The 27,057-nt window shown below is 42.8% G+C and overlaps 1 protein-coding gene across 1 annotated transcript; it reads left to right on the top strand.

The window, feature by feature from the left end:
* Window positions 1–1,506: 1,506 nt before the first annotated feature.
* Window positions 1,507–25,470, top strand: LOC148014688 (methionine-S-oxide reductase). Its single transcript, XM_087666843.1, has 2 exons — window positions 1,507–1,701; window positions 24,936–25,470. Exons 1-2 carry the CDS (start codon window positions 1,682–1,684, stop codon window positions 25,279–25,281), a joined length of 366 nt encoding a protein of 121 aa, XP_087522969.1. The 5' UTR covers window positions 1,507–1,681; the 3' UTR covers window positions 25,282–25,470.
* Window positions 25,471–27,057: the final 1,587 nt, after the last annotated feature.

The following is a 27,057-nucleotide window of genomic DNA, read 5'->3' as shown; positions in this document are numbered from 1 at the left end:
CCCTTCGAATCCATCGACTTGGGGGGCATATTCTCCTTGTCCTTACCAACAGCGCTCTTGCTTAGCAGAACCATGAGGTACCTTGGAGTTGCATGGGATTTCTTTGAGAGATAAGGTCACAACAACCTTACCCATCGACTCAATCTGTTTGCCAGAATTCGCAGGACGCATCTCTAGGGCACGACTGGAGCCTCTAGCTTGCTGATTCGTTTGAGTGTCCTACCCAGACGATGGAGAAGGAGATTCTTTATCAGCCTGCATGCCTTTGTTAGGCTCAGTGAAGTTTCCACTTGTCGTATTCACAGGAGTAGCATTAGCTTCTTTGACTAGATTCCTAGAAGGGCAAGCTTGGGCAAAATGACCACTAGGTTTACACAGATAGCAAGAGTCGGGGAAGGGAACAAATTTAATGTTAAGTACAATTTCCATACCATTAGAATCCCTCAGCTGTGCAGAAAGTCAGGAGGAACGTTCCTGCAATCCCAAAGTATGCAAGCGCAACAAGTCAGCCTAAGCATCCCCCAAGTGGTTGCTGAAGCAGGGGTATACAAGACCTTGCCCATTGTAGTAGCAATTGTGGCTGTCTCCTCCACCAGCCAAGGAGGCATATCAATAAACTCCACCCACATAGGGCATTCGTGCTGTAGCACTCCATCTGGGGAAAAGGAAGATGTCCAGGGCAAGACATAAACCAGATCACCGCGGAAACCAATAAATGATGCCAACACCCAATTCCTCTCAGCCTTGGATCCAAGAATGATAATGAAAAATCCCTTCCCAACAAATTTGTATTGGAACATCAAAGCTTTGCCTTGATACGTAAGCTCTCGAACCATTTGGAGAATTCCTCCTCGAGTAGGGGTTTGCTAAGAAAATACATATAGACACCAGTAGACAGCAAGGCAAAGTATCTTTGCCTGACTCTGTCAAAGAGATCATGACCAGCAACTTGTGCACTCGAGCTCCTTGTTGAGCTTTAGCTCTGCATTCCTCATTATACTTCACCTAATCATTCTTCAAAGCCTTATCAATCTTTGCCATGTTGATTTCACCATTCCTAAGAGCATTCTTGAAGTCCAATGGAGGCGTCTGTTGCTCATGAGGCATCAATTCCATTCTTAGTGGCTTCCTAGGAGGAGCATGCACGCATTCATTCAGGACACGTGGCGACTTGAAAGCAAATAACTGCCCCACATGCGCCACGTCAGTCCATAGTGGATTGATAGTAGAGTTATTATCCACTATAGTGGGCTTGGATTTTGCACCGCAATGTTATTCCCTGTCTCCTCGACATTGCCTGTTCTTGTCAATCTTGACTATATTTCGAAGTGCATTCCATGCTAACAAAATAAGGACAATACTTATAAGCTAGGTGGTTTGCTATAGCCCTTACTTATCCTTGAAGGAAAGTACATGGATATCACCATTGATTTCATTTGGAGTGGACAACCCAAGCACGACGAGTGCATTATAAAGAAGTCGACAAACGTGAAGAAAAGACACATACATTGAGTTTCACTCGGATTTATTCGCAAAATACGACGACGACCCAGTAAAAGTCGTCCGGACCAGACCACCGGATTCGATATAGTTATGTTAGACTCCAAACTTGGTGTAGCTTTCCTCATTCACCATTCTGCCTGCACCTCTTGTCTATGCTCTTGCGCAGCCCATCAACGGGATGGGTGAAACTACCTTCAGGTATCCTCTTCTTCAGAAGCCGAGAACAGTTGTGTGTTGAATTAACCTATTTCTTGTGAAATATTCGTACTTATCGCAGTGAAATTAAAGTCGTTTCTTGTATGAATCTTGATTGCCGGTCTCATGAAATGGAGTGTCATGCTCTGATGCAGAAAATATGAGCAATTGAAATGTTAAGTTTCCAGTATCCAAACCCAGTCATGATGTTGGGCTATGTTGTCGCTGGTTTATCAGTTCGTATGCCATGTAGGGTGATTGCCATTTGCATCTGTTTTCAGTTGTGCTAGAGTTAATGGCCTAGCTGTTGACACTCGGGCCCATAATTATAAGGCGTAGGTTCAAAGCTTTGTTGGATGCATCACTGGGTTGGACACCTATGTTCCGATAGTATTCTGAAGATTCGCTCTTTCCCACTCAAATCCTCAGTTGGTCATCCTCCTTTGATGAGGAGCGGGTCCCAATGCGATCAAACTGCTTATTCAGCTTGCAGGCTGTCACGTAGATGCCAACACGTCTGCTCTGTGTGTGTGCGCTCTCTCTCTCTCTCTCTCTCTCTCTCTCTCTCTCTCTCATATTTGGAGGGGAGGCACCCTTTCTTGTGGGTCTTCAGGTTTCCCTGTCATCTCAGGGAAATAACTAAATAAAGTTCAAGTGTCTGTACAGAAACCTACAGAGGAAAACTTGTGAATGACCAGCCAACTGAGGGAGGTCAGCTAGAAATAGGCACACATGCCAAAAATTGGCTAACTTGGTCAAATAGGAGCAATAAATGCCGGTTGACTGCAATAAAATAATGGGAAAAATATTGTTGCCATCATAAATCCTGGTCGCCTCATCTTATGTGGTGTGAATGCAGTCAAAAATGGCTGAAGCAGTAAAGCAGGCTAGAAATAAATCTCAGCCAATGTGAACACATGTAAAACCTGACTGAAAAAGACATACATGCTCTAGAAAGAGTTGCCTCCTCCATCAAAACAAATGACAGATTGAAGGTTTGATTAAGGGGTAGCTAGTTATTTATTTCAAAGCTTGATCTGGCTCTTTGGGGGCTCTTTCTCTCCCATTCTTGTTTTGAATAGCTGTAGTAGCAAGAGGAGATGTTGCTTGCTGGCTTTTCAGGATGAATAGTAAGAGGAGAGTATCTTCCATCCATCTTGAGGTGCTGGACTATAAAAATTACATGGTGTAGCGAATAGAATTTGAGCAAGAGAGTACACAGCAGATAAGAGAAGTACATAAAATTTATTTAACTTGAAACAAGTTGATACAAAGATGGCTCTGTCCACCCATTGCTTCCAATGCGAAGCTTAGATGGCAATCTAAACAGAAGATAGGTGAAGAGCCTAAGGTTAGCTGAAATAACTCTGATTGGATAAAAGGATGGATCATGAAAGTTGTGAAGGGGTCTATCTTTTATAGGTTGTGAAGTTGGTCATGATGGATGTGCACATGTGTCTGTTGACCTTCCATGTGCACCTGTCACGAGGACGTGAAAATTTGATGCTTTGCTTATGTTTAATTGACATTTGATTAAAGGATTAATCAAATGTGCAATTAAAAGATGCACATGTGTTGCACATGTGAGGTGCAATCTACTCTCTCACAGTTGAAGACCGAAGGACCCTGTGAAAAAGATGGGTGTCAAAGGCAAAAGTTGTAACAAGTTACACTTGTTAGATTCTAGGTGAATTTTGGTGTCAGTTTACCCCTAGGACCATTAATTGGCCATTAAGTGTCAGTGGTGACACTAGGGACTAGGCATTAATTAATGGATTAATGCTTGTCCAAGGGTCAATTAATGCATGGGACCACTTTGGGTTGCAAATGGCCTAGCCAATTAATTTTTGGATGGGCAAGGTCAATTTTCTGGGCATGGATTAAGGGCTGAATTAATTATCAGAATTAATTAATTCTGAAAATTAATTAAATGGCTGAAAATTGCTGAAAATGGATTAAGAAAGCTGCCACTTGGCAAAACTTTCCCATGCAAGTGAAGGAAAGGCTAAATAGGGCCGAAGAGAGAGGGAAATCTTGTTTTTTCATTTTGGTGCTGTTGGAAAGAGGTATTGGACTGTTGCTGCCGGCTTTTGGGGCCAATTCCCAGCCATTGGAGACCATTTTGGTGATGGAGATTGCATTTTCTTGACCTTGGGAAGCTGAAAATTGCTGTTGATGCACTTTTTTCTGAAGATCACAGTCTCTGATGCTCTTATTGTTGTTGGGGGCTGATCTGTAATTTCTGCAGTAAACCCTAATTTACAGTAGAAATTAGGGTTTAGCAGTCACCTTGGGATCCGTGCCAGAGATTGAAGGCTCAAAGGACTAAAATCAGCAGTTGATAATTGAAGATTATCAAAGCATTTGAGGAGCCAGCCCATCCCGAATTGATTTGGGGCAGCATTTGGCCAGTCAAGGGTCAAATTGGAGAAAAATTTTTGGGTGAATCAAGGGGCAAATGACCCAAAAGGCTTGCTGGACATTTATGACAGCAAGAGCAATTGGTTAGCAGGAGGAGATTGAAGAATCTCAAGTTGTACTCCTTCCAATTGAATGAAAGCTAAAGAAGTACTGCAAGGGGTGCCAATTTTGGGGCCAACAGGGTGTCTGTTGTCCAAGAATGTTATGGTAAAGTGTGTATTTCATTTTATGTGCATTTATTTATTGCTGTAATTAACTCTTAAATTAGGTTATCGCCACCCATTCCAAGAAGGAAAGCTGATTTCAGCACCTCCACTAGTTGGCTAGTCAAGGGCTACTTCCACGGCCCTCGGACCCAAAATAGGGATCCTTGATAACTTCCTTACCCCGCAACTCGATGTGGTGTGCCTCAAGTCACTACCAACTTTAACTACTCTGTCTAACCCATATGCTAAACCCGTCATGGTCACTTTTTGGCCATCCGGTCACATAGATCTCGTCTGACATGCAAGTAAGGACCCACCAATGTCTAGGCTCACACATGACTTTTCCTCATAATGGGAGCCTTAGAACTTTGAGCACCATGGATCATTGGTGGCACCTCACGAGGGTAGGCATTAAGCATATCTAACACCCCCCCTAAATTTCCACCCACAGGTGAACTAACTCCTTGGCCCAATGTCGAGTCTTTGAAGATGAATTTGAAGCAGATCCTTCGAGAGTGCTTTAGTGAAGATATTTGCTCCATTCTCCTCTATTGGTTAGTAGACCAGCTCCACTATCCCATCCTCGATAAAATCACGCACATAGTGATATTGGATCTTTGTATGTTTTGTGTGTACACATGAAATACTGGATTCTTGGCAATGATGATACAACTTTGGTTGTCACACCTTAGCACAGTCGGGTCTTCATCCTGCACTCCCATATGCCATAAGATCCTCCTTAACCTATTGCTTCACGTGCAGCTAAACAGGCTACCTTGTACTTTGCTTCGGTAGAAAACAGTGCTAGTGTTGGTTGCTTCTTACTAATCCAAGAGAAAATTCTTAAACCTAAAGAAAAACAAAAACCAAAAATTGACTTTCTGGAATTAGTGTCTCCTGTCCAATCCGAGTCACAGCACCCAACAAGAGAAAATTCCTAAACCTAAAGGAAAACAATAACCAGAAATTGACTTTCTGGAATTAGTGTCTCCTGTCCAATCCGAGTCACAGCACCCAACAAGAGAAGTACCGGAATTGTATCTGTGTTTCCTTTAAGTATATGAGCACTCGCATCCGAGCCTTCCAATGACTCTCACGAGGTTTGTTTGAAAACTTGCTCAAAACTCCAATAGCAAAACTAATATCTGGCCTAGTGTTGCACAAGCAGATCAAGTTGCTGACCAATCTCTTGTATCTCCCAATGTTTACTAGTGCTGATGTATCCTCAATGGATAACTTTGCATTGATCTCCATAGGTATAGCTATCTCCTTGTACTCAGTCATACCAAATGCTTTCAAGATCTCCGAAGTTTAAGCTTAAAAAGAACTTATCCATCCGCTGGTACCATGCTCTAGGGGCTTGTTTCAGCCCATACAATGCCTTCTTTAGCTTACACACTTCATTTTTAGAATAGGGGTCTCAAACCCTAGTGGTTGAACCACGTACACCTCCTCCTTGAGGTCACCATTCAAGAATATTGATTTAATATCTATTTGGTAAACTGGCCACTGATTGTAAGCAGCCACTGCAAGTATTGTGCGAATAGTGGTCATTTTGGCAATCAGAGTAAACGAATCTTGAAAATCAAACCCTTGAACTTGTGAAAATCCTTGTGCAACTAGTCTAGTTTTGTACTTTTCTAAGGTTCCATCAGCCTTGTACGTGACCTTCCATACCCACTTGGTGCAAACAATCTTTCTCTTTGGTAGTTGATCCACTAGTTCTCAAGTGTCATTCTTCATGATGCTGTCACACTCAGTTTGCATAGCTGCATTCCATGCTGGATTTGCAAGTGCTTCTTCCAAGTTAGTTGGCTCCTTTACTTCTCTCATAATCTTAGCCATCAAGGCCATATTGACTATGTGAGAAGAAGCCCTTCTTTGCTTCTCTATTCTCTCAAACCTCCTTGGTTCATTTGCCTTCTTCTCATCAGATGTGGTCATGGGATTATTTTGGTTTTTTCAAGGTCAGTCACAATAGTCACAATACCAGCTATACTAACCACATGGCCGAGTAGTAAGCATCTAAGAGCAAACATGGAAGCATCTACCAAGCAAATATCATAGTCAAGGACATGTAAGAGATTCTTGTCTCCAATCTCAAGTAATAGCTCAAATGCATAACCTGCAAGCTCTGGATAAATCCAAGATCATAAGCATAAAGCTCCCATTGGCACAAAAGTCAATGGCAAATGAGCAATCAAGCTCAAAGATAGCATGTAAATGCATAAGACATCTCATAGCCAAGACTGTACATCATGAGAGCACCAAGAGCACGTAAGCGGCCAAGCATCTGATAGCATCCAAGTACATCATGTACGAACCCAAGTCAATCTTTGACAAGCCAAGAAACATCCAAAAGAGGTTCCAAAGTATGATGATTCTTCCTCCTCCTTAAGGATAGGAGTAGCTCTTGGAACAGGTCCATAGTGGACTACTTCTCTTGATGATAAAGCGGAAGAACTTGCTTGCTAAGGACTATGTCATGAAGTGTATGCCTTGTTAGCAGAATAAGGACATCACTCATAAGCCAGGTGGTTTGTTGTAGCCATTGCCTATCCCTAAAGGCTTATGGACACATATTACCATGGATTTCATAACTAGCTTATCTACTACCAAAAAGGATTGGAATAGCATTTATGTAGTAGTGAATAGACTTACTAAGGCAGCCCATTTTATTCCTAACAAGTCCCAGTTCATTGCTTCACAATTGGCTTGTCAGCTCATGGAGCAAATCTTTAGATTACGTGGATTATTGCAAGTGATTGTACATGATAGGAACACCAAGTTCATGAGTAACTTTTGGCAGGCAATATTCAGCTCCATGGGTACTAAATTAGCTCCTTCTACAACCTATCATTAGCAGACTGATGGTTAGACAAAAAGGGTAAATAAGTAATTGGAGACTTACCTTTGTCATTTTTGTCATGATGTGCAGAATGCTTGGGATTTATGGTTGAGTTTCCTATAATAACTCCACTTATACTAGCATTGGAGTTTCACCCTTTGAGACTATATACAGTTACAAGCTGCCCGTACCTCTCCTCCACTATATGCGGCTGCTCCTTGAATACCACATCACAGCTTGCTATGATCATCTTTGCCTCTTGGTCATACAATTTATAAGCCTTTTGCTCATCACTATAATCCAAGAAGATACATTTTCTGCTTTTTGGTTTTAACTTGTTTTTTTTCTCATTAGAAACATGTGCATAGCATTCACATCTAAAAGTTCTGAATTGTGAGACAAATGGTTTCTTATTAGTGTTAGTCTCACGAGGTGTTTTACCCTTGAGAGCCTTTGTGTAGCTCCGATTGAGAATGTAGACTGTAGTATTTACAGCTTCGACCCATAAAATGGTTTGGTAATCCCTTGTCTTTTAGCATATACCTTGCCATATCCACAATGGTGCAATTCTTGTGTTCCGCAACATCATTCTGTTGTTGAAGATAAGTATGCGCGAGAATCGAGATAGAGTGCAGTTGAGATATGTAGATGTTGGAGCTCAGTTGGATGTTGTGCAGAAGTTCGAGGAGTGAGCGTGAGAGTGTGATGGTTGAAGAGAGAGAGCAGAGTGAGAGTACTATTTGATATGAGTGTACCAACAATGTGTTGGTACACAAAGAATAAAATGTATTTATACTTAGGGCACGTAAGGGTGCATTCACATGTACAGCTTAATAATGTGCGTGTACTTTACATGGAGGTCAGACGGGCCTTTATCCCAACAACCTCCCACTTAAAGGTCTAAAGTGAACCTCTAACCAACATCCACTAGTCGTATGCAATGCTCATGCTGAGCTTTGCTTAGATTTTTAGTGAGAACATCTGCAAGATTTTCATGTGTTTTGATCTTGGTCAATGTGATTTGACCATCTTCCAGAATTTGTCTGATGAAGTGATATAATACATCTATATGCTTTGTGTGTGAATGATACATGGCATTCTTAGCCAAATACATAGCACTCTGGCTATCACATCCCAAAACTGCAGTACCCATAGACATGCCGAGATCCTCTGCAAGTTTGCTCAACCATATAACTTCCTTAGAAGCTTCAGTAGCTGATATGTATTCAGCTTCAGTAGTACTCAATGTGACGATGTTTTGCAACCTGGAACACCAAGAAACAGCCCCACCAGCACCTATAAAGACATATCCTCTGGTGGATCTACAAGTGTCCAAGTCGCCTGCCATGTCTGCATCACAATAACCCTGCAAACTAAGTGCATCCTGCCTATAGCAAATACACTTGAGGTATCTAAGAATATACTTGATAGCCTCCCAATGTGTTTTGCGAGGATTTGACATAAACCGGCTAACAACTCCCACTGCATGATCAATGTTTGCACGAGTAGCAACCATAGCATACATAAGAGAGCCACAAGACGATACATAAGGGACTCCCTTTATAGCATTGGCTTCCACGCCATCTTTTGGGGTGTTAGCTTTACTAAGCTTAAGATAAGGAGGTAAGGGTACCCCAAAAGGCTTAGCTTCAGCCATGTTAAATCTATCCAGTACCTTTTCAATGTACTTTTCTTGAGATAAAAACAGTAATTTCTGCATTCTATCTGTGTGAATCCTCATGCCCAAAATATGCTCTGCGTTTCCCAAATCTTTCATGGAGAAAGCTGATTTCAGCTGATTTTTGAGAGCATCCAAGCTAGTCTTCCTTTTCCTAGCTAGCAATATATCATCCACATACAAAACAAGTATGATAGGGGACTGCCATCTGTATCCTTTTTCATGTACAAGCAATGATTTGCATGGCTACGTGTAAACTCATGAGATAGCATAAAAGTGTCAAACTTTTTGTACCACTGTTGTGGTGCTTGCTTCAGCCCATAAAGGCTGCGTTTTAGTTTATACACCATTTGCCCTTTTCCAGGAACTACAAAGCCCTCGGGCTGTTTCATGTAGATTTCCTCATCAATGTCACCATGCAAGAAAGCTGTTTTACATCCATTTGATATAGCTCTAAGTCCAATATAGCAGTGAGAGCATAAAGCACACGTAGAGTGGTCATCTTCACAACAGGTGAGAAGACCTCTTGGAAGTCAATCCCTTCCTTTTGTGCATACCCTTTGGCAAATAGTCTTGCCTTGTACTTGGATTTCCCATCAACTATCTTTCCTTTGTACACCCATTTGTTTGGAAGTGGCTTCCTTCCCTTGGGCAATGACACAAGATCCCAAGTATCATTTGCATATAGACATTAAATCTCTTTCTGCATAGCTAGCTCCCACTTATTGCTGAATTCACATGACTCGGCCTCTTTGTATGTAAGAGGCTCACCCTCATCTGTAAGCATTACATAATGCAAGGAGGGGTCAAACCTATGTGGTTGCCTTCTTACGCGTGTACACTTGCGTACCCAATGATCAACATTTTCAGGAATTGGATCTACATTTGGAGGTATATTATTTTCAGCATTTATTGGCTGCTGTAAGCCATTTTCTGCATGCTGTTCATGCTGTACAGCACTTATATTTTCATTACCAGCACCTGCATTTTCATAATTAGCAAGTCTATCTTGCTGTCCATGACCTCCTTGTGCTCCTATTTGCTGTCCATCATCATCTGGCTCAAAAATAACTGGGTGACTATCAGTTTCAGCCTGTGGTATAGCACCATGAGGCTCATTTTCCAAAGAAATAGGTGGCTGCAAACTCTGAAATTTGACATTTTTCATATCTTCATTAGAGGCTAAAGTACCTTTCAGAAATTTCGCCTCATTAAACACAACATTATGGCTGCGAACAATTTTCTTGGACTGAGGTAACCACACTCTGTAGCCAAATTCACCCTCATCACCATAGCCCATGAAAATTCCTTTGGTAGATTTTGGGTCAAGTTTGTTCCTCAGCTCATCTCTAACATGCATAAAAGCGTCACAGCCAAATATGTGTAAATGGTGCCGATTTGCCAGACCAAACCTCCTCAGGGATGCCATTATTTAAGGACCTGTTTGGAGGGCGGTTGCAAATGTGAACCGCGGTTTTGAGTGCCTCTCTCCAAAATTCATGAGCGAGATTAGCAGTGGACAGCATGCACCGCACTCTTTCACATAAAGTCCTATTATATCTATCAGCCACTCCATTTGAAGAAGGGCTGTAAAGAGCTGTAAGCTCCCTCTAAATTCCTTCCAAGTTACAAAAGGACTTGAATTCAGTAGATGTGAACTCACCCCCATTAGCTCTCAAACATTTCAGCTTTCTACCTGTCTGAGTGGTCACAAATGCATGAAAATTTTTAAAGACAGCAAACACTTCACTTTTCTTTTTCAACAGGTATACCCAAATCTTTTTGGAACGATCATCAATAAAGAAGACAAAATATGTAGCACCACCCAACGATTTCACAGGCATACTACATACATCAAAATGCACTAAGTCCAAGACATTGGACTTGCGAGAGACACCAGAGTAAAAGGAAATTTTTATTTGCTTTCCAAACTGACACTCATTACAAAAGTCAAGTTTAGAGCCTTTTCCATGAACCCTCTTCAGAGAGGTAAGGACATCAAGTTCTTTTTGGCTCATATGGCCTAATCTCTTATGCCATAACTCCAAGTGGTTGCAAACTTCAGCAACTGTAAGAAATTTGCCATTCAAGGCTTTACAGTGCAAACTATACAAAGTGCCCTTCTTGGTTCCTTTTGCAATCAGCATGGCATCCTTTTTCACTTTCCACAAACCACCACCAAACAATGTAGTGTACCCATTCAAGTCAAGTTGACCAACAGATAATAAACACTTTTTAATGCCATGCACATATCTGACATCTTTCAACACAAGCTCTTGCCCATTGTCTAAAGACAAGTGTGCAGTGTCAATCCCATCAATGCTACAAGCATGGTTATTTCCAAGATACACCTTTCCATAAGTGCCTGCATTGAACATAGCAAAACACTCAAGCAAGGAGTTACATGGAAAGAGGCACCAGAGTCTATAATCCAAGTTTGAGTGACACTATCATCAATTGACAAAAGTGCATCAATCACATCAGCCTTGGTAATCTTCATATCCTGTATGTGGCATACAAGGGCATCATAATCAATTGCACATAATACATCAACTTTTGTATCTGAAAGCTCCTCTATGACCACACTAGAGGCCACATTGGCCTTTTCCTTGCCTTTGGCTGCCTCAGATGCATCTGTCTTATCCTCCTCCTCCTCCTTTTTATCTCCTACATTCTTCTTTCTCTCTTATTCCTTCTTGTAATACCTGCAATGAGGTTTCTTGTGGCCCTTTCGACCACAGTATTAGCAAGTAATGCCACTCTTTTCTTTCCTTTGCTCTTGCTCTTGTTTCTCTGTCGTCCTACATTTGCACTTTTCCGCCCTGCCTCTTACATTATAAGCTAAGTTGTGGCCTTCTCCACTAGACATACGTCTAATTTCTTCATTCAAGATTGAACCCCTCCCCCCATCATATGAGAGATTGGGGTTATTGTTGAGAGAAACCACCAAGGTCTCCCAAGAGTCAGGCGTTTCATGATGAAAAAGATCGCTCTTAACTTATCATCAAAGTCCAAATTTGCATTCTTTAGCTGATTTAAGATGTCTGTAAATGCATGCAAGTGCTCAGCTGCAGGCTTTGACTCATCTAGTTGCATATTCACCAACTTGCGCATTAAATTCACCTAATTAACAGGTGTGGTGATCTCATAGGCAGTTTTTAGCTTCTCCCATATTGCATAACCTGTATCTAAACCCTTGATGTCTGTCAAGATGTCATCAGTGACACCCATCTTAATGTAAGGCAGAGCCTTTTTGTTTACTTTGGCCCAATCTACATCAGACATTAGTGCGGGTTTATTTTCTTGCAAAGCATCCTCGCAATCCTTTAGGAACAATATGCCTTGCATATGGTATTTCCAAAGGTCAAAGCCATGACCATCAAAATGTTTGATTTCCATCAAACTGTTGATGTCTAAACTGGAAGAAGTTGCAGCCATTTTATCACGAACACAAGAGTAAATGCCCTTGGAATGCAAAAGCACAAGCTGAACCAGCAAACACCTTGCTGTTCTTTCTCAACTAGAAATAAATCTTTGCTGTTTGTACATGAACGAGCCACCACACGGGCAAAAATGCAGAAATTTACCAAATTCTGCACAAACCTCCAAAATTTCAGGTCCAAAAGTGCATGAATTTCAGTCAATCAGACCCAGCTGAGTAAAATTTTATAGATACATGAAAAACCCTAAATTTTTGGGATCCAATGTCAAGAAATTTTACTCAAAATAGCAAAATTTTGACAAATTTGGCAAAATCCCCAATTTAATTGAGGTCACCACACGCAATGCCTGCAATTTCTAACTTGAATATCACTGCCAGGCATAAACAAGATAAAATCCAAGAAAAGCCCCAAATTTTCGAGCTTGAATTTGCACAAATCTAAGATTTGTGCCTCTAGTGTGCGAACCCAGTTAAAGGGAGAAATTTCAAAGGAGATTTTGAAGAAAAAAAAAATTTGATTTAAGAAAAAAACGGAGTGACAAGGGGTCCGTTGACCCGTCAGGCGAGTCGCGTGACGAGAATGGCAGCGCTTGTTCTGTCGCGTGGCGCCCGTTAGCGCTTAGTCAATTGCCGGTTGCCTCTCCCCGTTGGTCACGTCTGCCAGTCGTCTGGTTCCCTACCATTTACTCGTTAGTAGGTCCATGACTGGTCTGCCCCGTCATGCGCCTGGACTATTCGCCTGCTATTGCCGCATCGTTCAGCTAGTCGCTCGATCTGCACACCTAGACTGCAGCTCGCCTTTCACCTGATTGCTCCCCGTAGTGAGCTCGTCGACCGTGACTTGACTGTCGCCTGACTCTTGCCCACTACTCATCTCCTGTTGGTGGTCTCGGGAAGCGCGCAAAACCTAATGCTCTGATACTAGTTGTTGGAGCTTAGCTGAATGCAGTGCAGAAGTTCGAGGAGTGAGCATGAGAGTGTGACGGCTGAAAAGAGAGTAGAGTGAGAGCACTATTCGATATGAGTGTACCAACAATGTGGTGGTACACAAATAATAAAATGTATATATACTTAGGGCACGTAAGGATGCATTCTCACGTACAGCTTAATAATGTGCGTGTACTTTACACGGAGGTCAGATGGGCCTTTATCCCAACAGTAGAGGGAGTGAGTGCAGAGTTTCAAGTAGAGAGTGAGAAAGAGAGTGAGAGCACGACACTCAATGTGTAGGTACAATGACAATATGTACCACTTTAGGTTTTTGATAATATATATAAAGTACATGTTTAAGGGTGCGTGCACATCTAAACACTATAAAAGGCACGGTGAGCCTTTATTTCTAGCAACCTCCCACCTAAAGGCAAGGTGCTTAAAGGTAGAGGAAAGAATCAACTAAGTCTATGTATGTACAAAGTTGAAATATACATACACTATCCAACTCCTATCATCTGGCGGCAATGAGCAAACCGCTCTGTTGAAAGACCCTTCGTGAGAAGGTCTACGGGATTATCATCTATATATACCTTGACCAGCTCAATGCTCTTGCTATTAAGCACATCTCTAATAAATGATACTTCATCTGTATGTGCTTTGTCTTTGTATGAAAGATAGGATTCGGTGCTAGCATGATAGCACTCTAACTATCACAGTGGAGGATAGGAACCTCTGTAATGTCAAGCTCTCTCACCAGACATGAAAGCCATAAAGCCTCTTTGCATGCCTCAGTGGCAGCTATATACTCTACTTTTGTAGTAGACAATGCAATACACTTTTGCAGTCTCGATATCCAAGAGATTGCTCCCCCTATGAATGTGAATACATATCTTGAAGTAGACTTCCTGCACTTAGGATGACTAGCATAGTTTGCATCCGTGAAGCCAACAACAGATGACTTTTGCTTCCCAAAGCAAATACATAAATCCTTTGTACCCTTAAGGTATCTCGTGATACCCTTCATTGCTTTGCAATGCTTTTTGCCAGGATATGCTATGCACTTGCTAACCACTCCCACCGCAAATACACTGTCAGGATGTGTAGCAACCATAGCATACATCAATCTACCAACGCATGAAGCATAAGGAATCTTGTCCATCTCAACCTTTCCATCATCAGATGTAGGGTTGTCATTTGCACTAAGTTTCACATATGGAGGTAACAGTACGCCAATGGCTTTACTCCCCTCCAAATTGAAACGCTTCAAAACCTTAGTAACATACTTCTGCTATGAAAGATAGAGAAGACCATTCGATTTTTCCTTGAGTGTACGCATGTCAATAATATGATTGGCCTCACCGAGATCCTTCATATCAAAGCTATTATGTAAGCTTTGCTTCAAGGAGTCCAAGGCATGAACATCCTTGTTTGCAATCAGCATGTCATCCACATACAATCAGATGCAACCAAGCCCAAAATGTTTCGCAAAGTAGGCAATTTGACTATAGGAGCAAAGATTTCATAAAAATCAATTCCATGTTCTTGCTTGTACCCTTTAGCAACTAGTCATGCCTTGTACTTTGGTAAAGAACTAGAAGTGACTTTGCATGGTAGCACTTTCTGCCCTTTAGGCAAATACACCAAATCCCAAGTGCCATTTTTCATGAGAGATTCCATCTTTGATAGCATAGCCTTATGCCATTTTTTACTGTCTTTTCTGTCCATTGCTTGTTGGAAGGATGACTTCTCACCACAATTTGTCAACATGACATAATCAGCCACATAATTGACAGTAGGAACAAATCTATCTGGCTGTCTTTGCACTCTGGTCGACCTACAGACCCAATGGTTAAGATTTGCTGGCTGTTCAGCCTGCAAATCTGCATTAACAGCTTGCAGTTCTGCAAGTTTAGTATGTTGTTCTGGTTGTTTTAAAGGTATCTGTTATTGCTGAATTTGTGGTACATCAAGGGCAATATCTTGTCAATCATTTTCAGCATTATTCCTTGCATTTTCAGGGACATTTGCAACATGTATTTGCTGCTGTCTTACGGCCATTCTTTGCTGTCCTATATGTATATCCTCCCAGAATACAACCCTTCTGATCTCCTCTATCTTTTCAGGCTGTTTATGCATGTGATCTTCCTGGAAGATAACATCATTGTTGCGTGCTACTTTCCTTTTCTCGGGATACCATAGTCAATATCCCATTTCACCCTTGTCACCATATCCTAGGAAAATATATTCATAGGACTTTGGCTCAAGTTTGCTGCATTCTTCCTTGCGAATATGCACAAATGCCTCACAACCAAACACTCTCAAGTAAGCATACGAAGGTGGCTTGTCTGACCATGCTTCTTAAGAGACCCCCCCCCCCCCCCCCCCCCCCCCCCCAACAAACACACACACATACATAAAGACCTATTTGGTGACCGATTAATTAAGTGTACGGCTGTCATAATAGCCTTAGCCAAAAATCCATGAGGTAAAGCAGCATGTGACAGCATGGTATGGACCCTGTCTTGAATGGTTGTGTTCATATGCTTTGCAATACCATTTTTGGGTGGGTTGTGAGGGGGAGCCCTTTTAATCCCTTTGCTATCACACAAGTCCTGAAAGGCTTTGGATACATATTCCCTTATTGGAGAGCTCAGTTGGCGATGTGCAGTAGTTCGAGAAGAGTGAGAGTAACGGCGAGAGTTTGAGAGGGAGAGTGAAAGTATGATTAGATTTGAGTATACCAACAATGTGTCGGTACACAAATAATAAAATATATTTATACTTAGGGCACGTAAGGGTGCATTCACATGTACAGCTAAATAATGTACGTGTACTTTACATAGAGATCAAATGTGCCTTTATCCCAAAAACCTCCCACTTAAAGGTCCGAAATGAACCTCTAACCAATTCCCACTAGTTGAATGTAATGCTCATGTTGAGCTTTGCTTAGACTTTTAGTGAGAACATCTGCAGGGTTGTCCTGTGTTTTGATCTTGGTCAATGTGATTAGACCATCTTCCAAAATCTATCTGATGAAGTGTGGCAATAGAGATATGGCTCCTAAAACTTGCAAAAACGAGATTAAGAGAGAGTGGTGGGCTGCATGTCTATTTATAGAACGTTTGAGACATCCAAATTAGGATTTTGCATGTGGGACATAGTACTCTCTAGGATCACGTTTCTTTTAAAATAAGAGGTTTTCTTCATTAATTAAGCATGTTTGGGGCTGTTTAAGTTAGACTAATGCGTTTTTAGCTCAAGAAGGGGTAGTGAGGGGAATATCCAGTAGAGCCATCCTAGGGTGAAAAAAACTGCTCACTTGTGGGTACATAAAAAGCCTAGTGTTAAAGGGTGGCATGCCCCCTAATGATGTACCATAGTGCAAAGCGGTTGTGAAGTGAGGGTAGGTAGAATATGGTGTGGAGAAAGAGAGTACTAGGAGCGAAGATGGAGGATTCAACTCTTAGGGTGTTGGATGCAGAAGTGGAGTACAATCCGAGGTTTTGGAATGAAGAAAAGAGAAAATTGAGGTGTGGATTAGAACAGGGTATAGTCATCAAGGACGGGGACGGGGACGGGGACGTAATAATTATATATTTTCTAGATATAATTGAGACACTTTATAATGAAACTAGAAAAATATGATACCTTAGCTAGAAACCTTCTTAAAATCATAAATGTCACATAAAAGTCTTGAAAATTGAAACTTGAAAGTTGAAACTTAATAGTTATTAAATAAACAATGAATACTCAAATTGAAGAGTATAGGTGACATTGCCAAATGGTGACTTTAGCACAAGAAGTTGATACTAAAAAAAAAAACTAGAAACAATAATGAGTAGAAGACTGAAGTGGCACTTAGGGATGAGTACTCACTGTTCACAGTAGTCATTGAAGACTATAAGAAAGTTAAAACAATATAAACTGATAAATGTCAAAGACTCAAATGACTAGGAACTAAGAACTGCGAATCTATAGCCTGATCATCAATTGGAAGGAGAATGCTCAATCTCATGTAAGACATAATCATCCTCCTGGGGATCTCCCTGTTGGGCATGCTCTGCTTGTTGCTCCTGCTCATCCTCCTATTGTTTCTCCCATACCAAATGGATCTATAGGTGCACTCATACTCTTTTCCAACATGTGCAAGTCGACACTCACAAACACCAAGTCATTTGCCTTCTGCACACCTAAACTATTCCACTTTTTTGAAGCAATATGTGAATAGAAGCTCCATAGTCGCTCCAAACAAGAGGAGCTCATAGTAGAACTCAATATATGGATAGCCAATGCTTGCATTTTAGGCCCCTCGGCTTGATAGTCCTCCCTCCATAAGGCAGCTCCAATTCTATGCTTGTCATCCTATGGATCCACACTATCATATATGCCAGGGCGAGATTTGTACTTTACAAGATCGTCTCTAATTTTGCATCTCTAGTTAGAATTAGGCACCATCTTCCTCAAGACTATCATCCAACCAACAACAATCTCATTATCCCTATTTTGACGACTCTCCTAAAACTCAGGATATCTAACACATGCAGCTGCATGTAGAGGAGAATAATAATTGTTCCACCATGTGAAGCATAATGTGCGTAACTCTTCATAACTCTGTGCCATCTCACAATCCTCATCATTATCATCAAAAGGAAGGAAAGAACGAAATTGTACAATGGTATCAATCCAATGCACATCATCCCAAAACGAGACATCTTCTACACGTTCAACACATTTTATCCCTACAGTAGTGGAGGACAATGCATTTGCACAATACTCGTTATTGATAAAGATCTGTCGCAAAGCAACACTGCATGTGCTTTGGCAACCAAGCATTAAAAATTTATAAGCAAACTATATTTCCAAGTACTTCAAGAAAACCTTCTTGGACCTCTTGTAAAACTCAGCACACATGAACTGGTGATTCAACACAAATGTCACCACAACATTTGCTTTCTCAATCACAGGCTTAATCCAACCCAACTTGCCAATGTCTTTTAGTAGATTATTCAAGCAATGTGCCATGCAAAATGACACTGTAATGTGTGGATATGCTTGCCGAACAATCACTTGTAGCCTATTTGGGAGCTCTCCATCCACAACAAGTCCTGACATGTGTGACCAAATTAGGGCCAACCATCTCAATGCTACTCATCCACAAAGTTGCCAGCACATTTGCTGACTTACCAGTTTTAGTGGCACCATGAGAATTTATGAAATACATCTCGCCACGTTAATATGCAACCATACCATGAATAGATCGTCTTCGAGTGTCTGATCACCCATCTACAATCAAAGTCACCCCATTTGATTGCCCTAACTTCTTGTGTTTCAGCTGCAATCTCCACCGCATGTCTCTCCTGTGAGAGTGCGCTGCGGAAGAGGAAATACGAACACGGAGGGAGAGAGAGAGAGAAAGCAGAAAATAAGGAAGAGAAATCTGCACTGACTGAAATGAATGCTGAATACACTGAAATGGACTGATCAGTCCCTGCACGCAGCCCACAGCGTCAGTGAGGGCACCAAATCAGGCTGATGATGATGGCAGCACCACCACGGGGAGGAGTGTCGGAATCTGAAAGAAGACAAGTGATCAAGTGGGGAGGGGGGCTGCCAATAAATAGGCAACGGACAAACCCTAACCCTAACCCTAAAATGGGTGCAAACCCTAAAAGTGCCCTAAAATGGGCGCCCCACAACAGTGATCAAAAAGTGGCCGGGCAGCCAGTGGCTGCCCACTAAAAGAGGCCAAAAAGAAATACACAACCTAAGACAGCGAGTCGAGAGTGACTAGCCTCCCCCATCATAACACATGACAGACATGTCAGAGCTCCTAATGTCCTCGTCTGACTCAGACTGAGGCTCACAGGCAGGAGATGACAAGGCATGACAAACATGATTGCTAACACCCCCTCTCAGATCTTGGATGTGGCTGAAGGCCAAGGGAGAAACGGATCCTGGGGTGGCAAGAGGAATGCCAAGGTCGATGAAGTCCGTCAATGTAGATTGCCCGCTGAAGGAGCTCCTCACGATCCTGGAAAGCCCCCTCTAAAACACTAGGGGCCAGGTAATCCACAGCCGCATCACCGAGATCGTCCCCCTCTGAAAGGGATGGGGGGTACGAGGGAACCACCGGAGGAGAAGGTGGGGGATGAGAAGGAACCTGTGGAATAGAAGGTGCACAAGCGGGAATGGGTGTAGCAATAGACTGCCGCGGAGAACCCTGCATCAAAGAAGGGGAATGGAGCCTATAAAGCCCGCTGTCCTGCTAACCTGTAGATAAGACAGCTCCTGTAGAAGAATCCTCAATAACAACGGCATGCTCGGTGAAGATCACTCGTGTGCCAAGCCTCGTAAGGCCATAAACTGAGAGGAGGGGAAGGCCCAAATCCGGAACATATAGGGCATGTGAAAAGGAGCTCAAAGGTCGGTCGGTAAACAAAGGCAATGTGCCAACACCACTAATAGGCACCAATAAAAGGTCACCAACAGTGACTGAACCCTCTAATGGATGGAGATCCTGTAACAAATCACCTCGGGGAGTCATATGACTCGAAGCACCACTGTCCACTAACCAAGGTTGCGCAGAAGACATTGCAGCCACGGAAGAAGGATCCTCCTCCAAAGCATGGATATGAAGGAACACTGACTCATGGGTAACAGCTGGTGTAGAGGTAGAAGAAGGCTCCGATGTAGATCCACCCGTTGCTCCTGGACGAAGGTGAGGGTACTTCTTCCAGCATTTCTCCTCGGGATGTGTCCCTTTCCCACAGTGTGGGCACTTCGGTCTCTCTGAATCTGAGTCAGAGCCTGAAGAACTGTCCTTCTGCTTAGCCTTTGACTTCTTCTTCTTCTTCTTCTTCTGTCCTCCCGAACCTGCAACAAAGGCTCTAGTGGAGTCGGATCCACTAGCACTGACCTCTCTGAGTCGCTCGTCATGCTCCAAGACAAGCGGGGATAGCTCCTCCCATAGAAGCTTCTCACGGGTCCTCGATGTAAGAAGGCTGGTGTAGAAGACATCAAACCGAGGCGATGGCAGCTGAGTCAAAAGAATCATAGCCATGTCGTCAGAAGATATCGTCCGACCGAGGGATGCAAGCTCATCCCTCATATCCTGTAATCTGTTGATGTGGTCCTTCATGGAAGGACTATCATCAATAGCGAGCATCCACAACTTCTTTTCAAGAGATATCCGGTGGGCAAACGTCTTCTGCTGATAGAGAGACGCTAGCTTCTGCCACACGTCCGCTGCAGTCTTCAACCTGTGAACATGAACAAGGACAAAATCCTGCAAACTCAGAAAGAGGAAAGATTGGGCTCTAGAATTGAGCCGATCCCATAAGGCTGCGCGATCCATAGATGTCCCATCTGCGGGATCCACCATAGGCCAGGGAGTAGGAACAGAAATAAGCTCCCAAAGATCGAAGGAGTCCAAGATACACTCCACCTTGCAGGACCATAGAGAAAAGTTGGAGCCATCCAACCGGTCCTCTTTGGGCAGTTGAGGAAGTACGGGTACCTGTACAGGGGGTACCAAAGGCTGCATCTTCGGCCCACTGGAAGGGGCTCGCCGAGATACATGAATAGAAGGGGGACGGGAAAGAGGAATAGACTCCGTATGACGATCCTCGCGATAGAAATCACGCCTCCGTTCAGATGAATGTCGAGTCAAAAGCTTGTCATCTGAAACATCAAAACCTGTAGACTGATGATAAGACATCTTCCAATCTGCAAAATACCAAACACCAAAGAACACTGTGCCGATGCCGAAGAATGACCACCAGAAGGGTCACCAACCACCAGAAGAACCACCAAACACCAGGAAATCAGGTCGCCTAGCTGTTGGAGAGAAGGGGGGCAGCAACAGATAATAGGTGTGGTCTCTCTCCAGTCGATGAAGACCTCCGTGCTCTCAGTTTGGCGATGATACCATGTGAGAGTGCGCTGCGGAAGAGGAAATACGAACACGGAGGGAGAGAGAGAGAGAAAGCAGAAAATAAGGAAGAGAAATCTGCACTGACTGAAATGAATGCTGAATACACTGAAATGGACTGATCAGTCCCTGCACGCAGCCCACAGCGTCAGTGAGGGCACCAGATCAGGCTGATGATGATGGCAGCACCACCACAGGGGAGAAGGAGTGTCGGAATCTGAAAGAAGACAAGTGATCAAGTGGGGAGGGGGGCTGCCAATAAATAGGCAACGGACAAACCCTAACCCTAACCCTAAAATGGGCGCAAACCCTAAAAGTGCCCTAAAATGGGCGCCCCACAACAGTGACCAAAAAGTGGCCGGGCAGCCAGTGGCTGCCCACTAAAAGAGGCCAAAAAGAAATACACAACCTAAGACAGCCAGTCGAGAGTGACTAGCCTCCCCCATCATAACACATGACAGACATGTCAGAGCTCCTAATGTCCTCGTCTGACTCAGACTGAGGCTCACAGGTAGGAGATGACAAGGCATGACAAACATGACTGCTAACACTCCTTCTCTAAAAGAGTCGTGTGCAAAGACTTGGAGGATGGTGGAACATAGGATGGTCCAGCTTCTCCAACCTTTTTACACATGTTCTTGAAGTACTGTGACCTGGCTGCATTACATTCAATGTGATCATGATAGAAGAATCTTGCAACTGCCATGTTTGCATCCTCCTCTTTTTTGTCATCCATATGTGCATCAAGAGTGGTCTGCCTAATACGTGTCACAATAGGTGCTCCAGGAGCTGTAAAGCCAGGCATCTCAAAAGCACCACCGCCTATGTTGCCAGTGGTGTGAGCTGCAGTGGATGATGGCCTAGCTGAACTTGGTTTGCTAGAAGTAGCAGCAGTAGTAGCAGCAGGGCCAAATGAGTGCGGATCAGCTAACACCGGCCGTGATGCTCTCCTCTGTGCTGAAATGGCATCTTGGTCAACGGCCTTTTGCTGAAGAAACTACTTCTTCTCTTGGTTGACAGTCTCACAGAAGAGCACATGATGGCCTGACTCTCTCAAGAAATGGGCCCTTGCTTTGTTTGCCCCACCCATTCTTTCATAGCCACAAAAAGGACATTTCCAATGTTGTGAGCCACCCCCTGGTGTTGGCCTTTTGGCCTCATCCTCACACCATCATGACCTGGTGTGACCAATCATCGGATCTCCTAACCCTACCACTGGTATGAGGGTAGGAGCTTGAGAAGATGTTGCCAAGGGGACTTGCAAAGATGATGCCATGGCTTGCAAGTTGCTGGTCACGGCAGTGACTCAGTCAAGTTTCAACAATAGTACAACCGAGTACACTCTACTACACTGCCAACTGGTGATTGAGAGGACTCTGAGTACTAAGTAGTAAGTACAGTGTACATTGTACACACTCTGTAGTGCTGCAGCCTGCTTGGCTGCACACTGTAGTCTATCAGAGACTCACAGTTGAGAGTCTTGAGACTTGAGTAGTAGGTACACACTGGTGACACACTGAGCACTTTGAACAATGAAGTCTGATCCCTGAAATTTGAAGGCTGAAGCTGAGACAGAGACCTCTGCACAGTTCAAACAGCACAGACACCAGTTATAATGTGTTCTAATTTTACTTTTATGTCATTATTTTAAATTCTGAATTCAAACTTGTAAGTTGTTACTGTGCAACAGTCCACTGGTTACTGTGCACTGCAGGGCCCAGGCAGCTGCCAGCAGGGTATCTAACATTTTTAATTTTTTAAAATTTGTTATTTATATTTTAAGAGATTATAGTCGTCAGTCCTGCGACCTGACTGCTGAAGATAATAGATTCAAAGACTACAGGCGCAGGTTACGTGGATGCTGGAGCAGTGGAGCCTCTTCACGGGAGATGTGACACATCACGTGTGACGGTTCACAACTCAGGTCAGTTGACTGACGATTGGTCACTGTAGGGGACTGGGGTAGAGAAGATGCGTGGGAACGCCCACGTTTTGGCTCGTGTTGGGGTCAGGTCCCATGTCTCTTGCATCCCCTGTAGCTATGGAACAGGGTGGGATGGAAGGGATTTGAGAAGAGTGGTTTACATGCTCAAATGAAACAGAAGACGTAGATATACTTGATGAAGGGGTCTGCTTCAAAAGCCCCCTCCATTGAAGTTTACATACTGAAAGTCATCTAATTCCTACATATTAGAAAGAGAAACAGGAGAGGGTTTTGATTCATATGACTCAAAGTGGTTGTATGAACCTAACATTGGGCTTTGTTGAGATGAAGATGGGTTGGTTGTCATCCCAAATGTTATATGTCCTCCATGATCAGAGAGGTGATTAGTCTTACCAACTGGTCTGGATGTAATAGCAAAGCTAGTAGGAGGGGTATAAACTTGACTATACGCCATGCGCAAGTACTCTTCAAACTCCTCTATCATGTGATTAAAATCTGGAACAGGAGAAGAAAAAGAAGTTGAGGTGAAGGTGGGGTGTTGTCTTCCTTGCTGAGTCCATAATGCCTCCTTAAGGCCTCCAATGATGGAGAACCCTTGTAAGATATTGTGGGAACCCGAGAAGTTGTTCTGTGACAGCTCGTTGCTGCTAGTCTTCAGTTTACATTGACGTTGAGCTGCTGTACACTCTTTTGTACAGCTATTTGAAGCTCCATTCTCCCCCCCAGTCTGGTCAAACTGATATAAGCCCGTTGTTTCATCAATCAGCTGGTTGCTGTTTATCTCTGACTTTTGTTTCTTTAGGTGCAGCTGCAACTGTCAAGATGTCACTTTTTAGCATTGCTGTTGCATGTAATAGCTGCTGCTACTACACCCTCTTCTGCATTTGTGGAGTAGCTGAGTCCTTTCGAAAGTGCTCTGCATTTTGTATCTTAGCACTGTTTGGTGATTGATCAGTGATTGTGCAGGTGTTCTGTGGAACTCTTGGGTGTTCTCTAGTTGACGTTTGTTACAAGGACATTGTAGACTTTGCATGAAAGCTGGTGTTTTGTTGCACTGAGCTTATGGCCTTTGTACATCCCCTTCATCTGTCTTTTTGAAGTCATTTAGTCTGGGTGGTTCAAAGTATCTGCTGTAGTTCCAGTCATGAACCTTCCAAGCTGTTCCTGTGATGAGCCATCCAAGCTTGGTTGGTTCAAACTATCTTCCATAGTGGGGGGGAGTTGAGCCCTTTTCGTGCATGTGGGTTTGAGGCAAGACAGTTTCATGACACGGAGTTGTCTTGCCCAAGTGTGTCTTTTCAACAGCAGAAGAAAGACTAGAAGGCTTTTTAGGCTACTGAGTCCCTAGAAATACTTTTTCGGATATCTTGCTCAGTGGAGTTTAAATGGCCAGTTTTCTGTTGGCCACGAGGGCCCAGTAATTCTAGTGTTCAACCTTCTTTTGTGCCAACAGCGGGCAGTGATGATTTATGTGTTGAGGTGCACACCTGTATGCTGTCTTTCAGGCGCCATCTGTGAGTTGTGTGCAGGTCCTTACCATGTTGCAGCAGCAGGTTCTGATAGAAATATTGCAGAAGGGAGTTTGGGTGGGTGACATTCCTTTACTAGCATGTGGAAAATGAATACATGCTACAGCTCTACTGCCTAATCTTGATTCATGTCTGGAGTAGTTCTATATCACAGTTGAGATGAACCTGATAATGTAGTTTGTCTTAAGTGTGTCAGCTGGTTCTTATGACCTTACATAGATTTAGCATCTCATCTTTAATAGTTCTCTGATGTGCTGCTGTCTCTTTGTGGTCTATTTGTGCATTGGTACTTGGATTGGAACCAGTTGTCGAGCATGTGGAACACCATTGAATTTGAGCTCCACAAATCTTTACCCACCTGATGTCTACTTTGAGGCTGGGAACAAAGGAACACTCTCCTTCTTCTCAATTGATGAAAGCAAATTCAGGCAAAAGAAAGAGGAAAAACTAATGCCTTTCTTTGAGACCTGGGATTATTGGGGAATAGAACGAAGAAGAACCAAGCTTCTTTGCTACTGTTGTGGTGCCTTGGTAGGATACATTTATGATGATGGACCTCCTGTAAACAATGGAACTGGACATTTTTTTGGCCCAAGTCAAGCAACACCTAGACTTACAAGGTATCGTATGAAAATCAAAGCACTACAGTAAGGGATGTGATATGTATATTGATGCTTCTCTCAGGACAACAAAACCAGGAATTTGAGCAATGAATATGCAGATTTCCACATTGATTTAGCATTTTGTAAATACCCTGTGATTCAACACTATTGAGTGATGAATCCTGCATCTCTTGAGATTCAAATAGAAGTAAATCTTGCACTACTGATTGGTGGATCCTACATAGTTTGTTCTAGTTTGGATTAATTTGTGTTTCAGGTTTCCTGGTTTTATTATGAAAATGTTAAGGCACAAGGCAAACTAATCCACCACTACGTTGCTCCCGCCATTGCGTTGAGGCCCGGCCAAGCGATCACACCAATGTGTTGAAAACAGGAAATTTTGCCTCCCCCCCTCCACCCCTTCACAAAACTAACCCCACCACCCCCCATCCTCCCTCTCCCCCCCTCCCCCCACCCGCCCCAAACCTCCAATTGCTCCTTTTCCCCTGCAGCAATCCCCCCCTCCCCCCGCCCTCCACCCTCCCCGGTAGCACAACAGCGTGATAGGTAGGTTCCCAGCAAGGACGTGCAATGGAAACCTTTGGTCATGTAAATGCCCCGAATAATGTAGTATACTTAACAATTATGATATTCGCTTGTTTTCAAGATTTAATATAAAAGAGAATGAACACTTAAAGCTGAAAATGAAAATTACTCACAAAATTACAGCCATGAAAATGTAAAAGTAATGGAGACAAGATTGAGGGTTGAAGATGGGCAACTCCCCCCCCCCTCTCGAAGAAATATATTTTTGGTCAACCCAAGTCTCTTAGGGAAGAGCTTAGTTACAATCAACCTGAGAGTGAGGAGAAGTAATTCTCACTCTCACAAGATCATGCAAAGATGTACAAACACATATGCATTATCTATTATGCAATGATAAGAACTGATTTCTTTACAGTATGAGAGAAGAAAGAGGGGAAATTAGCCTTTCTCCATCGTTGATCAGTAGTATAGAGATAGGGCTTGTTTCTTGTTGCTAAAATGAAAGAAAGAGCTCGAGAAGGAGGTGCTGTAATGAATTTACAAGCTTGTTGTCCTGTAAAACAGCAGTGATAGAAGAGGGAATATGGAGGAATTTGATAATGGGGAAGTGGGAAATGATAATGGGGATGGATAGGGCCAGTTTTTGGCTATCTGTGGTGGGTGCTGTACATGAGTTTACAGCAAAGAAAAATGATGCTGAATGAAGAAAAACGAGCTCTTATTTATAGGAGAAAGAAGAGCTAGTACAAAAGGGGAAAGTGGAGTAGCACAAGACAAGTGTTCAGTCACATGTCATGAGATGTGATAAGTGATGGAACACTTGAAAACTTGTGTGACAAGTATCTTAACACTTGTCTCTTTTCTATGGCTTTCCTTTTTGGGCTGAATACTGTCAAGAATAGAAACAATCAAATTTAGTAAGCATAGTTAGAGTACAGAATTTACTATTTTTAGAATGACATCCCTATTTTTTAGGACTAGCATTTTTAGACTAATTCGAGGCTCCTAAAATTTAGGAACCTCCTAAAATTTAGGGACCTCCCAATATGGGTGTCATATGAAAGCTCTTTTCGTGTACATCGCAAAAACGGTATCAGAATCTTCATGTGACTTTCCTATGCAAAGAAATGTGCAGTTCAAGCTTTCAATCCACACATGCACATTGTACAAGCATTTCATGATCATGCCATCTTGTTGATTGTAACTGTTTGTTCTAGCGGATCTAACCCACACTTCAAGGCATCAATCATTTCTGTGTGTGAGTCTAATCCTGATATGC

This window comes from Lygodium microphyllum, chromosome 25 (genome assembly GCF_053477565.2).
Source record: "Lygodium microphyllum isolate KBCC chromosome 25, Lygodium_microphyllum_v1.1.10, whole genome shotgun sequence".
In the NCBI taxonomy this organism is placed as follows: domain Eukaryota; kingdom Viridiplantae; phylum Streptophyta; class Polypodiopsida; order Schizaeales; family Lygodiaceae; genus Lygodium; species Lygodium microphyllum.
The sequence above is the reverse complement of the archived record's forward strand: the minus strand, read 5'-3'. Positions and strand labels throughout refer to the sequence as shown.

Coding starts and splice junctions, on each gene's coding strand:
- LOC148014688 (XM_087666843.1), top strand. CDS start 1,682: ATGGGTGAAACTACCTTCAG. Junction 1,702..24,935: donor ATGGGTGAAACTACCTTCAG/GTATCCTCTTCT, acceptor GATTGGAACCAG/TTGTCGAGCATGTGGAACAC.